This window comes from Ranitomeya variabilis, chromosome 7 (assembly GCF_051348905.1).
Source record: "Ranitomeya variabilis isolate aRanVar5 chromosome 7, aRanVar5.hap1, whole genome shotgun sequence".
NCBI classification, from domain to species: Eukaryota; Metazoa; Chordata; class Amphibia; order Anura; family Dendrobatidae; genus Ranitomeya; species Ranitomeya variabilis.
The window spans coordinates 178,904,924-178,920,071 of NC_135238.1; the positions used below are offsets into that span (position 1 = coordinate 178,904,924).

General features: G+C 43.5%; 1 protein-coding gene across 1 annotated transcript in view; it reads left to right on the forward strand.

Annotated features, from left to right (window-relative positions):
* Window positions 1–15,148, forward strand: part of SH3BP4 (SH3 domain binding protein 4) — a 64,917-nt gene that overhangs the window by 38,895 nt on the left and 10,874 nt on the right. The window contains exons 2-3 of the mRNA XM_077272366.1: window positions 1,878–2,082; window positions 9,481–11,837. Of these exons, the coding sequence (XP_077128481.1) occupies window positions 1,965–2,082; window positions 9,481–11,837 (2,475 nt within the window). The 5' untranslated portion in view covers window positions 1,878–1,964. The remainder of the gene's footprint in view (window positions 1–1,877; window positions 2,083–9,480; window positions 11,838–15,148) is intronic.

Genomic DNA, 15,148 nt, shown 5'->3' on the forward strand with positions numbered 1-15,148 from the left:
GGTCAACTGATGATCTCTGTATACATAACAATTATAGCTAAAGTCTAATTAGAAGTAATAGAACAAGATAATTATTAACTCTTAGGCTATGTTCACATGTTCGTTTTTGCTGCATCTTTTTTTCGTTTATTGCTGCATTTTTGTTGTCTCTCGTGCATGTTGATAAGGTTTAATGGCCCCTAAAAAGGATGATTTAACTTCCTTAGGTTTTTGCAGCAAAAAACTGATACTGAAGGTTTTTTTAATAGGGGGGGGGATCTTTTGACATGTTGAAAAGGGGGGACTAATTCTAGATTTACTCTAAAGGGTGCACTTCTGATTGACATAATTGTGCTGCCCGATCAAACAGGCATGCGTTTTTAGACAGCAGTGAAAAATACTGAATAGATAGAGATAGATACCTGACAGATGCATATAATTGCCGAACCTCCCAACATATAAAATTGCACCCCTTGAAACTTATTGGACAGTTTGTTTTTTTATGATTAAATGAAAAAAAAACCTTCCTTTTTTTTTAACCAAAAAATAAATTTTCATCCAAATACTCCATGTGTGCACATAGCCTAATTGTTATGCCTAAGCTTCCTTTTTAAATGAGAAGTGGGAAGATTTAAGTGATGGAATTTTTTTTCCAACAACACTTGATAAATTATTTGCGTGGTTAAAGAAATAACCTCTTCTACTGGATATCAATAGTGTAGCTACCAAGGGGGGTGGTTGCACCAGGCCCTGAGACACTGCATCGCGGCTATGGGGCCATCACCAGCACCAATAATCCCCCCCCCCCTTATTCAACAGTTGAAAGCAATGATGGAGGAGTGAGCATCAGCTGACGCTTCCTCCCCCATCATTCTTCGGTGCCTGACGTCTCCGCACAGTTAAGTCACTACATGAAGTCCTGAGATGTGCGACGCTTCAGAAGACAAGCTGTGGGGTCCGGAGCTGTGGGGAACAAGGTGGAGAGGAGTATTATATTTTATTTTTTTAGAACATTGTGATGGCCATAAAACTGTATTGGGAACTGTGGGGTGCACTCAGAAGTTTCTCCCACATCCTGAACCAAACGCCTAGAAATTCAATGCATTGGTTATATCCAAAAACTTGCTGATACAAGGTTAAAACCGTGGGATTTCCAAATGGGGGAGCAGAGTGCACGTCATGGGTTCTCCTCCAGTCGCTGTTACCGCTGGACACTTGGTATATTGGATTGTGGATTTTCCGTTTTCCCGTACACTGAATGCATTTTTGTTGTTCTTTACAATGACAGTGTAATGTATTCACTAGTGGAACGCTTACCATCTTTTTATCAATCCGGTTATTTATTTTCCATGTGTGCGGGTTGTATAAATATTGCACTTTCTCACTACCTCATAAAGATAAATGAATATTGCCATGTCTTCCTGCCATAGGTTTGTATAGCTTTTAGAGCCACAGGCTTCGGGCAATAATATACTGTAGATCTAACCATTAAGTGTTTATTGCTGATCTAGATCTTCTTCACACTGGAGATCAGCTACTTTATTGCCTTGGAGTGAGGCTTTAGGCTAGAGCCACCTTACTGTAGTAAACTTGCTTTAATTTGGCATCAAATACTCAATTATTAAAATAATTATCTCCCAGACTAAATGTTCCAACATACATCTGAACCTGGAGTGTGAAGTATCCTTGTGCTGCAATGTAGAGAAATTGTTTGTGACTGCTAAAGTCGCCGTGTAGACCCAGCCTAAAGCAGATCTGCAATACCTCATATAACCTGTGGACAGTTGTGGCGCTGTACTACCGTATGTTTGTAATCCTGTGAAATGGCTCCATCTGCCAATGCTGCCTATTGCTGGCTCTGAAGTCGGTTTGTTAACCAATGTTCCTGTTCTTTTCAGCTGCCTCCCATCTCTACATTGCATATTGTGAAAGTGATCCAACAGGAGGACATGTTCCGCTGAGGGAAGAGGAGAGATTCCGCAAAGATGGCTGCACAAAAGATTCGGTCTGCTAACGCCAATGGTCTGCCTCGTTGCAAGTCCGAGGGAACACTGATTGATATTAGTAGTAGTGCCCCTGATCAGAGCCTTAGTGATGTCAAAGGTGAGTTAAAAAATGTTTTCTATAGTTTTGGTATGTGGCTTTTTTCCCCTTTTTTAAGGGAATCTTTTGGGAGGTTTTTGCTATGTAATCTGAAGACTGCATGCTGTAAGGGTTAAAACATCAGAGATGTCTCTCTTATCAAGCTTAGAAGTTTTGTTTGCTTACAATGACTGTTTTTAGCACCGCAGCTTATCATTGCTGTGATTAGCTGGTCATGTGAGCCCTGGTCCAACACTCCCCTCCTGTGATAGGCAGCTTACTGTCTATGGACATTGTGTATACAGAGTCTAGTGTAAGCGGGATTCGCTTTCTCAGCTCTACTTCATTCTAAATCTAAAAACTGTGTCAGAACTGCTGCACCTGGTAATCTATGTCATACACTGTTGGATTCAGCTTCTTTGCCTACATCAGGCTTCTCTCAGATGAGGTAGCAAAAATCTGGTGACTAATCACATCACTATTAAATGATGCCACATATTGATCATGCATTGATGGGTTTATAAAGTAGTTTTTATAGTGTGTGCGTATATAATATTCTATATGTTCAAAGAGAATATTCCACTCCAACAACTATTTCTTCCAACATGTTGTGGTAGATTATTATTTTTTGTTATTATTACGGGTGTATAATCTAATTATACCCAGGGAGACAATATCCAGATTTACAAAGGCTTGTTGAGGTGATGCTTTAATGTATGCTTCTTCACTTAAAGGGGGTTGTCGGGCATATCATTTTGATACTTTTACCCATTCTCAGGATTGGTCATCATATCAAATATGTGGTAGTCTGACACCTGCCTATCCCCATCATTTTAGCTGAGGTTAAATCGGCTGCACTCGCAGAGGTTTTCAAGTATGAAGTTATTTAATTGTATAGGTTCAATATAAAGTTGTACACCAAAACAAAAAAAATTAGATAATAGACAATGTGATATCAAGTAGCGCTTGACATTTCTACCCCGTCCTGGTCTTTCTCAAACATCGCTGAAAGAAAGGTGGGAAATATATATAAAAGATTATGGTGTACAGATGGACCACATAAGTTAGAATAAATGTAGAACATAATACCATTACAGATAAGGGAAAAAAATAATTAAATGCAAACATGACCGCCAACAATGTATTGTAAGAATGTTGAAAAAAAATGGTGGCATTACAGCTATTTTTTTTTTTTCAACATTCTTACAATATATTGTTGGCGGTCATGTTTTGTTTTTATTTATTTCTCCTCATCTGACTTTGGATTCGTCCAGTTCCGCCAGCACCCCTTGCACTGCTGTGCGCTTCCTTTCTACTCTCTATCCCCATCATTCAGCTGTTATCATATCCATAGTACACAGACTGGGAAAGCAAAGCTCTGTACATGCTGAGTACTGCAGATCTACTCCTATTCTCTTCAAAAGCGGGTGCAGACTCCCACAATTCTGATATTGATGACCTATCCGAAGGATAATTGGAGAATCCCTTTTAATCATGATTTTAAGAAGGGATATATTCCCTTTCACTGTTAACGAAGACCCAACTCGTACATAGTCTGGTCTTTTCTGTGGTAACCTACGGATGCGAAACCTGGACAATAAAGAAACAAGACAGAAGACGAATCGACGCCGTCGAATTGTGATGCTGGAGAAGGATGTTCTCAATACTACATATGGAAAGAAGGACAAAGAAATCAATTTTTGAACATATCAAGTCAGACGTGTCATTCAGAACAAGGATCGCCAAGGTACGACTTGCCTACTTTGGAAGCATTGTACGAAGACAGTAATCGCTAGATGACTACATCATGGTCTGAAGAATAGAAGGAACAAATGAAGAGTAAGACCAGCAACCCAGTGGCTTGATACTAAAAAGAAAATGGTGAAGACCTTGGTGGATCCTCCTACTGATCTTTTATCCATCAAGTTGTCATGGTTCAAGAGCGAGCCGAAAGCCATTAAATAAAATAACAATACCGTATATACTCGAGTATAAGCCGAGATTTTCAGCCCATTTTTTGGGGGTTGAAAAATCCCCCTCTCAGCTTATACTCGAGTCATACCCAGGGGTCGGCAGGGGAGGGGGCGCGGGGGCTGAATAATAATAATAATTTTATTTATATAGCGCCAACATATTCCGCAGCGCTTTACAAATTATAGAGGGGACATGTACAGACAATAGACATTACAGCATAACAGAAATCACAGTTCAAAACAGATACCAGGAGGAATGAGGGCCCTGCTCGCAAGCTTACAACCTATGAGGAAAAGGAGAGACACGAGAGGTGGATGGTAACAATTGCTTTAGTTATTCGGATCAGCCATAGTGTAAGGCTCGGATGTTCATGTAAAGCTGCATGAACCAGTTCACTGCCTAAGTGTGTAGCAGTACAGACACAGAGGCTATTGACTGCATAAAGTGTATGAGAACACGATGCAAGGAACCTGATTGTGTTTTTTTTTTTTTTTTTTTTTATAGGCCACACAGGGATAGTTAGGTTAATGTGTTGAGGCGGTAGGCCAATATGAACAAATTAGTTTTTAGGGCACGCTTAAAACTGTGGGGATTGGGGATTAATCGTATTAACCTGGGTAGTGCATAACAAAGAATCGGCGCAGCACGTGTAAAGTCTTGGAGACGGGAGTGGGAGGTTCTGATTATTGAGGATGCTAATCTGAGGTCATTAGTGGAGCGGAGGGCACGGGTAGGGTGGTAGACTGAGACCAGAGAGGAGATGTAGGGTGGTGCTGAGCCATGGAGGGCTTTGTGGATTTGAGGAATATGATCCTGGCAGCAGCATTCGGGACAGATTGGAGCGGGGAGAGTTTGGTAAGAGGGAGGCAGTTTAGGAGAGAGTTACAATAGTCCAGACGAGAATGAATAAGTGAAACAGTAAGAGTTTTTGCAGAGTCGAAAGTAAGAAAGGGGCAAATTCTAGAAATGTTTTTGAGATGCAGATAAGAAGAGCGAGCCAGTGATCGGATGTGGGGGGTGAATGAAAGCTCGGAATCAAGTGTGACCCCAAAGCAGCGGGCATGTTGCTTTGGAGTAATGGTGGAATGGCACACGGAGATGGCAATGTCAGGCAAAGGTAGGTTAGTAGAGGGAGAGAACACGAGGAGTTCAGTTTTTGACAGGTTCAGTTTCAGATAGAGGGAGGACATGATGTTAGGGACAGTGGCAAGACAATCACTTGTGTTTTCTAAAAAGGCAGGCGTGATATCAGGAGAAGTAGTGTATAATTGGGTGTCGTCAGCATAGAGATGGTACTGGAACCCAAATCTACTGATTGTTTGTCCAATAGGGGCGGTATACAAAGCGAAGAGGAGGGGGCCTAGGACTGATCCTTGAGGAACCCCTACAGTAAGGGGAAGGTGAGAGGAGGAGGAGGAACCAGCAAAACATACAGTGAAGGATCGGTCAGAGAGATAGGAGGAGAACCAGGAGAGAACGGTGTCTTTGAGGCCGATGGAGCGGAGCATAGTGAGGAGGAGCTGATGATCCACAGTGTCGAATGCTGCGGAGAGATCCAAGAGAATTAGCATGGAGTAGTGACCATTAGATTTAGCTGTTAGGTCATTAGAGACTTTAGTGAGGGCAGTTTCAGTAGAGTGTAAAGAGCAGAAACCAGATTGAAGAGGGTCGAGAAGACTTATCTGAGAGATAGCAGATAAGACGGGAGTGGACCAGTCGTTCGAGGAGTTTAGAGATGAAGGGAAGATTAGAGACAGGTCTATAATTAGTGGCACAGTTTTGATCGAGGGATGGTTTTTTAAGTAATGGATGTCTAACAATACTCACCTGCTCCTGGCGCGGTCACTGCATTTCCCTGGTTCCCGGTGACTCGGCTTCTTCCTGACCTGTACTGAGCGGTCACATGGTACCGCTCATTACAGTAATGAATATGCGGCTCCACCTCCCATAGGGGTGGAGCCGCATATTCATTACTGTAATGAGCGGTACCATGTGACTGCTCAATACAGGAAGAAGCTGCGGCACTGGGGGAGCAGGGACTGCACCGCGCCAGGAGCAGGTGAGTATAACAGGGAGAGGAGCGCTGCGCTGCGCGATATTCACCTGCTCCTTGTTTCGAAAGCCGCTCCATCTTCAGCGTCTTCTGCAGTGACGCTCAGGTCAGAGGGCGCGATGACGTGGACAGTGCGCGCCCTCTGCCTGAACGTCCGTGCAGAAGACGCTGAAGACGGAGCGGCGGCTGGAAAGAGGAATGGTGAATATTTAAATTGCCGGAGGCCTGAGCGACGAGAGGAGAGTATGTGATTTTTTTTTTTTTTATCACAGCAACACCAAATAGGGCAAGTGTCTGTATGGAGCATCTTATGGGGTCATAATTAATGTTTGTGCAGCACTGTATGGGGCAAATACCTTTATGGAGCATCTTATGGGGTCATAATTAATGTTTGTGCAGCACTATATGGGGCAAATATCTCTATGGAGCATCTTATGGGGCCATAATTAATGTTTCTGCAGCATTATATGGGGCAAATACCTTTATGGAGCATCTTATGGGGTCATAATTAATGTTTGTGCAGCACTATATGGGGTAAATATCTCTATGGAGCATCTTATGAGGCCGTAATCAACATTTGTGCAGCATTATATTGGGCAAATGTGTCTATGAAGCATCTTATGGGGCCATTATTAACCTTTATGCAGCATTATATGGGGCATATTTTAATATGGAGCATCTTATGGGGCCCATTATAAACTTTATGGAGCATTATATGGGGCTCCTGATTCAATATGGATATTCAGAAACACTTAACCTACTGATGTCTCAATTTTACTTTTATTGGTATCTATTTTTACTTTTGAAATTTACCGGTAGCTGCTGCATTTCCCACCCTAGGCTTATACTCAAGTCATTAAGTTTTCACAGTTTTTTGTGTCAAAATTAGGAGGGTCGGCTTATACTCGGGTCGGCTTATACTCGAGTATATACGGTAAATGTTCTCTTAAATGTGCTTTCCTGCCAATAAATGTTAATTATTTAAATAATCATTAGATTATAGATTAGGAATAGCTTGGCTGTTTATATCTAACTAGATGGTGGCCCGATTCTAACGCATCGGGTATTCTAGAATATGCATGTCCACGTAGTATATTGCCCAGTGACGTAGTATATTGCCAGTGACATAGTATATTGCCCAGTGACGTAGTATATTGCCCAGTGACGTAGTATACAGCACAGAGCCACAAAGTATATTGCCCAGTGACGTAGTATATTGCCCAGTGACGTAGTATATTGCACAGCGACGTAGTATACAGCCACGTAGTATATTGCCCAGTGACGTAGTATACAGCACAGAGCCACGTAGTATATTGCCCAGCCACGTATGTCACAGGTTAAAAAATAAACATATACTCACCTTCTGAGGGGCCCCTTGTAGTTCTGTCGCCTGTGTTCGGTTCAGGAGGCAGCTTCCGGTCCGAGGGTGTGATGACGTCACGGTCACATCACCGTGACGTCATGGCAGGTCCTTGTCACACACCAACCTTAGCACCGGAACCTGCCGCTTGCATGGACCGGTCACTGGAGCGTCGGAAAGGCGGCAGAAGGTGAGTATATAATGATTTTTTTTTTATTATTATTATTTTTAACATTGTATGTTTTTACTATTGCAGCTGCCTCAATAGTAAAAACTTGATCACACAGGGTTAATAGCGGCGGTAACGGAGTGAGTTACCTGCGGCATAACGCGGTCCTTTACCGCTGGCATTAACCCTGTGTGAGCCGTGACTGCGGGGAGTATGGAGCGGGCATCGGGCACTGACTGCAGGGGAGAAGGGAGGGACTAATCGGACTGTGCCCGTCGCTGATTGGTCGCGGCAGCCATGACAGGCAGTTGGCGAGACCAATCAGCGAATGAATATCCGTGACGGAAGTTGCCGACAGAAAGACGGAAGTACCCCTTAGACAATTATATATATAGATATTGAGCAGTTTGCAGCAGCATTGCATGGACTCGATTTTTATGTAGCAAGCTGAAATGTTGCGTGCTGTGTGAAATAGCCAAAGTGGCCCATTCTTCAGCATTTTATATTTGACCTTTTTGACTAGTTAATTCATTTCCAGTTTAATTCTGAATATTCTGCCTATCACACGTGTACATTTTCCCACGTGTGTGAGGAGGGAATGGTTATCACGTTGTCGTATTTTTCTAGTATTCATCAAATTGTAATTGCCAGGTTCTCGGCATTGTATGTATGATCAACACTACAGAGATTACTGTAAACAGGATTCACTTTGTGTAAAGTGCACCCACCCCAATCACTGGCTGCTTTTGAGGTTTTTACATTTACTTTAATTTTTTTTTTTGCCAATTTGTGCAAGATATTATTTTGCTTTAAATGCTCACTTATAATTGTTTATTTGCATACATTAATATTACATCCACTTACCTTCCAGTAACTCATAAGGACACTTTTCCCGCAGTATAGCTCAGAATCCACAACATTTTTAATTCACAAGGTCATGTACACACACCAGCTCCAGATCTCTGTAGGAGGGTAATCTGTTTCCGCTCATTTAATCTTGCATTTACCTTCCTCTCGGGGTGCAAATTGATTATTGATTACAGCCAATTTAGTCCACTTATTCCAGTGTAAAACTTCAGTAGGCGAAGTACAAAAAGCAACAAAATAAAATTATCGTATATGCAAGCAAAACAGTTCTAAAATAAAATGTCAATTAAAAATACCTATTGTCTATTATTTCATATTCTTAGTTCTTGGCTTAGGTTCTAAAATTACCCAGTAAACGCAAGGAAAAAGACTCGCACCACCGTTGTCCCATGTCCACTTTGGTACTCCATAGCAGCCAGTCCAGGGTCATGTGAAGTTCCTCTGGCAGCACTCAAATGGCATCCTCATGGGCATCTCTTGTGATTACTTGGCCACCATGACATCACATGAGGCCTGGTTCCTAGGCATCATGCAACATCCTAATGCCACTAGCGCTAAGCAATCCCAAGAGGTGCTGACCGAGAAGGTTTACACTACCCTGGGCTGCCACAGAGAACGGTGTGTATTCCGGACTAGGGTTTTGTAAACTTTTTTGCTCGTTTTTACTATCTAGTAACTTGTTAGGCAAATATCATAATTATGGTTGAGATGAAGCACCTGATGCCCCTCACCAGATGTTCATGCCAGGAGATCGGTGGGGAAATTGGTACACAGTGCAGAGGGCACGCCGGTCCGGAAGGTGAGGATACCTGAATGGGTTTTTTTTTGTTTTTTTTTTTGTAATCGCAAAAACATATATTTATATGTGTAGTAAGATGCCAAAAATACCTTTTTGTTAACGATCTCCAAAAACAAATGTTTTGAATACTGAACTAAAGTTGGAGTTTATTTAAAGTTGTTCATTCTTTGTTTAATCTATTTTTCTTTATTTTTCAGTGTTGTCACCTAGTTCTTTGCGTATGGACAGTCCTACATCCCTGGAGAATGTAAAGGAGGTGGTGGCTATTAAGGATTATTGTCCCAGTAACTTTACTACTCTGAAATTTTCTAAAGGAGAACACTTATATGTGCTGGACACTTCAGGAGGTGAATGGTGGTATGCGCATAATACAACAGAAATGGGCTACATACCATCTGCCTACGTACAACCTGTCAATTATCGGGACTCCTGTCTTAGCGACAGTGGTATGATAGATGGACTAATGGAAAGCGTTGATGAAGGTGTTAAAGAGCTGGATCTATTAGGTGATTGGACTGATACACTTAATCAGAACTCTGTTAAAACAAATAACAACAACCCCTTCTTACGGCCTGTTTCAAACCCTTTTCTGACTGGTCCAGTGAATGCCCCACAGAAGGTGGCCCCAGATTCTGGAAATTCAGTGGATTTGCTGATATTTGATCCATTAGCACCCTCATCTGCTAGCTCCACAGAAACAAGCAATGATGTGTTTTCTGAGGTTTTACCACGTGCCAATCAATTCGATTTAATGGAAGAGCTAGCTCCTGTAAAGAGGGATAACCCATTCTTCCGGAGCAAGCGCTCCTACAGCCTCTCCGAGCTGTCCATTCTCCAGGCAAAGTCTGATAATCCAGCCATGGGTAGCTTTTTTGCTGGTCTCAAGTCCCCAGCTCCTGAGCAGTTCCAGAGCAGGGAAGATTTCAGAACTGCATGGCTCAATCACCGCAAGCTGGCCCGGTCCTGCCATGATCTGGACTTGTTGGGCCAGAATCCTGGCTGGGGTCAGACTCAGCCTGTGGAAACGAGCATTGTCTGCAGGCTGGACAGCTCTGGGGGTGCCGTGCAGCTGCCGGATACAAATATTAGTATTCATGTCCCCGAAGGGCATGTAGCTTCTGGTGAGACGCAGCAAATCTCTCTCAAAGCCTTGCTTGATCCCCCACTGGAACTCAACAATGATAGGTGCACCACGGTAAGCCCTGTACTGGAAATCAAACTTAGCAATATGGAGGTGCAGACCTCTCTGACTTTAGAGGTCAAAGTCTCTGTAGAGCTGCGATTTAATATACCTGCTCCAAGCGATGTCGCCATAAAGTGCTTGCGGAGTGATGCTAAAGAAGGTCCTTACAACTTGTTGCCTCATTCCTACACATATGGGGACACCGTTCAAGTGAATTTGGAAAATTTAGAACCAGTTATGTACGTTGTGATGGTCGTTCAAGCCCAGATGATGGTACCACCGTCTACGGTGTGGCAATATGTTAACAAGAAGGTAACTGTTGGACTATATGGCCCCAAGCATATTCATCCTTCATTTAAGGCAGTACTTGCTATATTTGGTCATGATTGTGCCCCTAAGACACTTCTTGTCAATGAAGTAAGCCAGCAAATCCATGGGGTAGCACCAGTAACCTTACAGCTGTGGGGGAAACAACAATTTATTCTTTCCAAACCTCAGGATCTCAAACTTTGCCTTTACTCCAACATGACCAACTATAGAGTGGAAGCCAGTGACCAGGGCAAGATTGTAAGAGGATTTCAACTAAAGCTGGGAAAAGTCAGTCGCTTAATCTTTCCAATTAATTGCCATGACCCTGCACAGCTTTCTGACTTCACTCTCAGGGTGCAGGTTAGAGATGAAGTAGGTAACATCTTATCACAATACTGTGTACAAACCCCAAGGCCTCCTCCAAAAACTGGACTGAAAACCACAGGGCCAAGAAGATTTCTTAAGAAAAAAGAAATTGGAAAAATAGTTTTGTCTCCACTGGCTGTTACATGTAAGTATCCGACATTCCAGGAACGGCAGATAACAAACCTAAAATATGGCAAATTAATAAAGACTGTTATGCGACAAAGTAAAAACCCCTACCTGCTGGAGTACAAGAAGGGGGATGTGGTGGCTCTACTGAGTGAAGAGAAGATCCGACTAAAGGGACAACTATGGAATAAAGAGTGGTACATTGGGTATTACCAGAGCAAGATAGGCCTGATTCATGCTAAGAATGTACTCGTTGTTGGAAAAGCAAAACCAAACTTTTTCTCTGGATCAGAGTTGACCACAGGCATCCTTTTAGAGCAGATTCTGCGACCTTGTAAGTTTTTAACCTATATCTATGCCTCTGTTCGGACTTTGCTAATGGAGAACATTGGTAGTTGGAGATCCTTTGCTGATGCCCTCGGTTATGGAAATCTGCCCCTTTCATACTTTTGCCGCGTGGAACTGGAGCATGAGACTGAAAGAGTGGCATCTGTATTGGAAAAACTAAAGGAGGAGTGCAACAACAATGAGGGCAAGGAAAGAAAGTCCTTCCAAAAGGAGCTGTTTTCGGTAAGGCTGACATCTGAATAAAGTCTCTCCATCATTCTACCTTTTTTTTTTTTTCTATTTGGGAGTTGTAGTACATTCCACTAAAATGTTATCATTTAGCCAGTAAAATCCTCGTCAGCAGTCATTGAATTAAAACATTTGAGTTTACACCTAAAGCTTCCAAATGGACATAAGGAAGATATTTTGAGCTACTCCGGTCCACCTCGGTACTCCCATGGCAGCTAAATCAGAGCAGTGCAAACTTCCTCGGCTGGAACTTGAATGCTGGCATCCTGGGCACCTCTGTAATTAGGCCCTCGCAATGTCATGACCCTAGATACTAGGTCTAGTAATCGCAACTGAGTACCAGCTGAGGACTTTGGCACTGTAATGACCTGTTGCCACGGAGTACCAGAATGTGCAATGGATCAGGGTTTTATGATTTTCTTTTCATTCAGATCTGTTTTCAAGCCATTTTGAACCATTTTTTTCACAACTAATTGTTTGATGTGCCTAAACCAGAAACCTTGTACCACTGTGAGCTAAACACATACGTGGCACAAATGTCTCCTTGTCTTAATGTTATCACAGCGCCTCAATGTAGGTAAGAAAAAAAAGGAAAGTTCCCAAAAGTATAAGGCTACTTTCACACATCAGGTTTTTGCCGTCAGGTATAATCCGTCGAATGTTGAAAAAAAAAAACTGATCTGTCGCGGATTGTGAAAAACTGATGCGACGGATCCGACTAGCTGATCCAGCTAATTGGATCAAAAAAAAATTGGAGCATGCTCAGTTAAAAAAAAAAAAAAAAAAAAAAAAATGGAATCCGTCACCGGATTCAGTCATTTAACGGAATTGACGCTATAGGGTTCCATTGTAGCAAACGACAGACGGCGACGGATCTGTCGCTGTCTATTTTTTCGATGGGCGCAAATGTTACACTGTCTGTTTTTTCAGGCCGCCGGAAAACCAATTTTCGATGGATCCAGAAAAGAACGGATGAAACGTGAGACCATCTGTCGCTAATACAAGTCTATGAGAAACTGATCTGGCGGCAACTTTTGCCGGATCCATTTTTTTCAGAATTTGCCGGATTGAGCCTGACGGCAAAAAACTGATGTGTGAAAGTAGCCTAAGAGGTTTTTCAGCTTTTATCGTTACTGTTACACCCCCTCCAAAAAAAAAAAATCAAGCTTGAATAAGGCTAGGTTCACATTGCGTTAGGGCAATCCGTTTAGCGCTAGCGCTAGCGGATTGCGCTAACGCAATGTTTATTTAGGGGCCGTGTTAGGGGTCGCGTTAACGTCCCCACTCTCGCAGATCCCCGATCTGTGAGAGCGGGGAACGGACCTCGGGCGCGCCGCGGACGCTGCAAGCAGCGTCCGAGGCGCGTCACAGAAGAACGGCACATCACTAGCGCGAGCCGAAAAAGGCACGCGCTAGTGATGCGCTGCAGGAGAAATGGACATTGCTGTCAATGGGCACGCTAACGGCCCCGTTGCACGGCGTTAATTGCGACATTTTCGCCGTGCAACGCTGTCCGTTAGCGTGCACACATTAACGCAATGTGAACCCAGCCTAACCCTTTCCAATGCACTGTCCGTGGTCTTTCTTGACAGGCTGCAATGGCGATGTCTCAGCCACAGAATGTTAGCCCCCCCGCGTAAACCTGAAAGAAATATAGCGGGGTTCTCATGGCCTCATGGACCCTGTCATTTAATATGACTTTCTGTCAGAAGAAAGGTCAAATAAAGGTCAGGTCAGTCATCTCTGAAAGTGTGACACTGGTTTTATCCAGTTTTTTCTGGTATGTTTGGCAGCTATTGAAACGGTTTTCTATTGGCTGTAAGCAGCTTTGCCGCTCTTTTTTTGAATATATACACACCTGTTTTGTGGTATCTGGTCATTCTGTCAGCGGAAGAAGATAAAGAAGACACATACCCCAGGATGGAGAATCTCCTGCAACAGCTCCTGACTAGAGCCGACGGCAAGGATGGAGCGGACTGGCTGAGGCAGTGCCTGGCTATGAAACCTATCTTAGCGCCTGCCGATGCTGTCCCTCATCCTCCAGAAGATACCCTTCGGTCGCCGTGTCAAGCCTCTCTGGTCCTGCCGACACCCACCGCTTCAGGGAGGCGCAGGAGGCAAAGGACCCCATACTCTCCTTCGGCGTCGCCGCCTGCTTCCAGCCGCAGTGTCCAAGAAGGAAGAAGGAAGTTGCGGCGCCACCCTCCTCAGAATTCTCGCAGCCCAGCGCGAGACTTCCACCACGAGCGTCATGACAGAGCGCCGACCGCCTCATCTGAAGCGGCCGGGATGTCTTCAACACACAGCAGCCGTAAAAGCGCTGCGGTGTCATTGGATTCTACAACAGCGGTGGCTTCTGCTGCTGCGGTCCAGACCACCGGTTCGGGAGGATCCCCTGTCGTCACACTCAGAAGAGGATGAAGAAACGCCGCTTACAGCAGCTTCCCATATGAGCTTGCCCAACATGGAGGGCTCGAGCTCCAGCTGCTGTATGGAGCAGAGAAACGACCAGCATTCATCAAGGGGTGAGACTTTCAATGTTTCTTTGTCTGTCCCACACTCACATTAAAAAGACATCATAAAGAAAGTGTTAGCTGAAACTTTAAAAGAAGCTATTCCCCCCCCCCCCCCTTGCTGTCACATCAGCTGTACACAGTGCTGCAATTTCTGACATTTCATCAGCTAACACCGCCCCTGTTAACTCTTTTAAAGAAGCTCTGACATGTGAGCTGTCTCCCTTAGGATTCCATTTAAGCCCTTCTGTTAAAGAGCGTATTTGGAATAATCATTTTATCCATCTTTAAATCTTTCAATAACTGGGTGCAAGCTTTTTCTGTTTTTGCTGCAGTTTTGGGTGAAAAATCTCCCCATTTCTGCAGCAAGATATTTCAGCACTTGGACATAATCCTGGAAGCTGGAATTATGATGAAGCTTTCAGGCACAAATTATCCGTTCACCCCTTCTAGTTCAAGTAAATGCGGTGTTTGTTTCGCTTTCAACGATTCCTTTTGTAAGTGGAACAACTGTAGATTCCGCCATGAGTGCTCGTTCTGTGGTAACTCACACCCTATGTCTAAATGTTTTAAGTAACAAGCAGCTCAACAGTCCTCACGTAAGGAGCCTAATTCAAAAAGCACAGATGCCAGTGATTCTGGCAAACATGTCAGTATGGCTAAGCAAATATCCCAACCAGGAGACCAGTGAGCTGCTTTTTAATGGTTTTTCTGAATGATTATTTATCCCACAATTTAAAGGGGCGGGTTGTTTTGTTGTTCCTAATTTACCCTCTTTAAAGGCTCACCCTG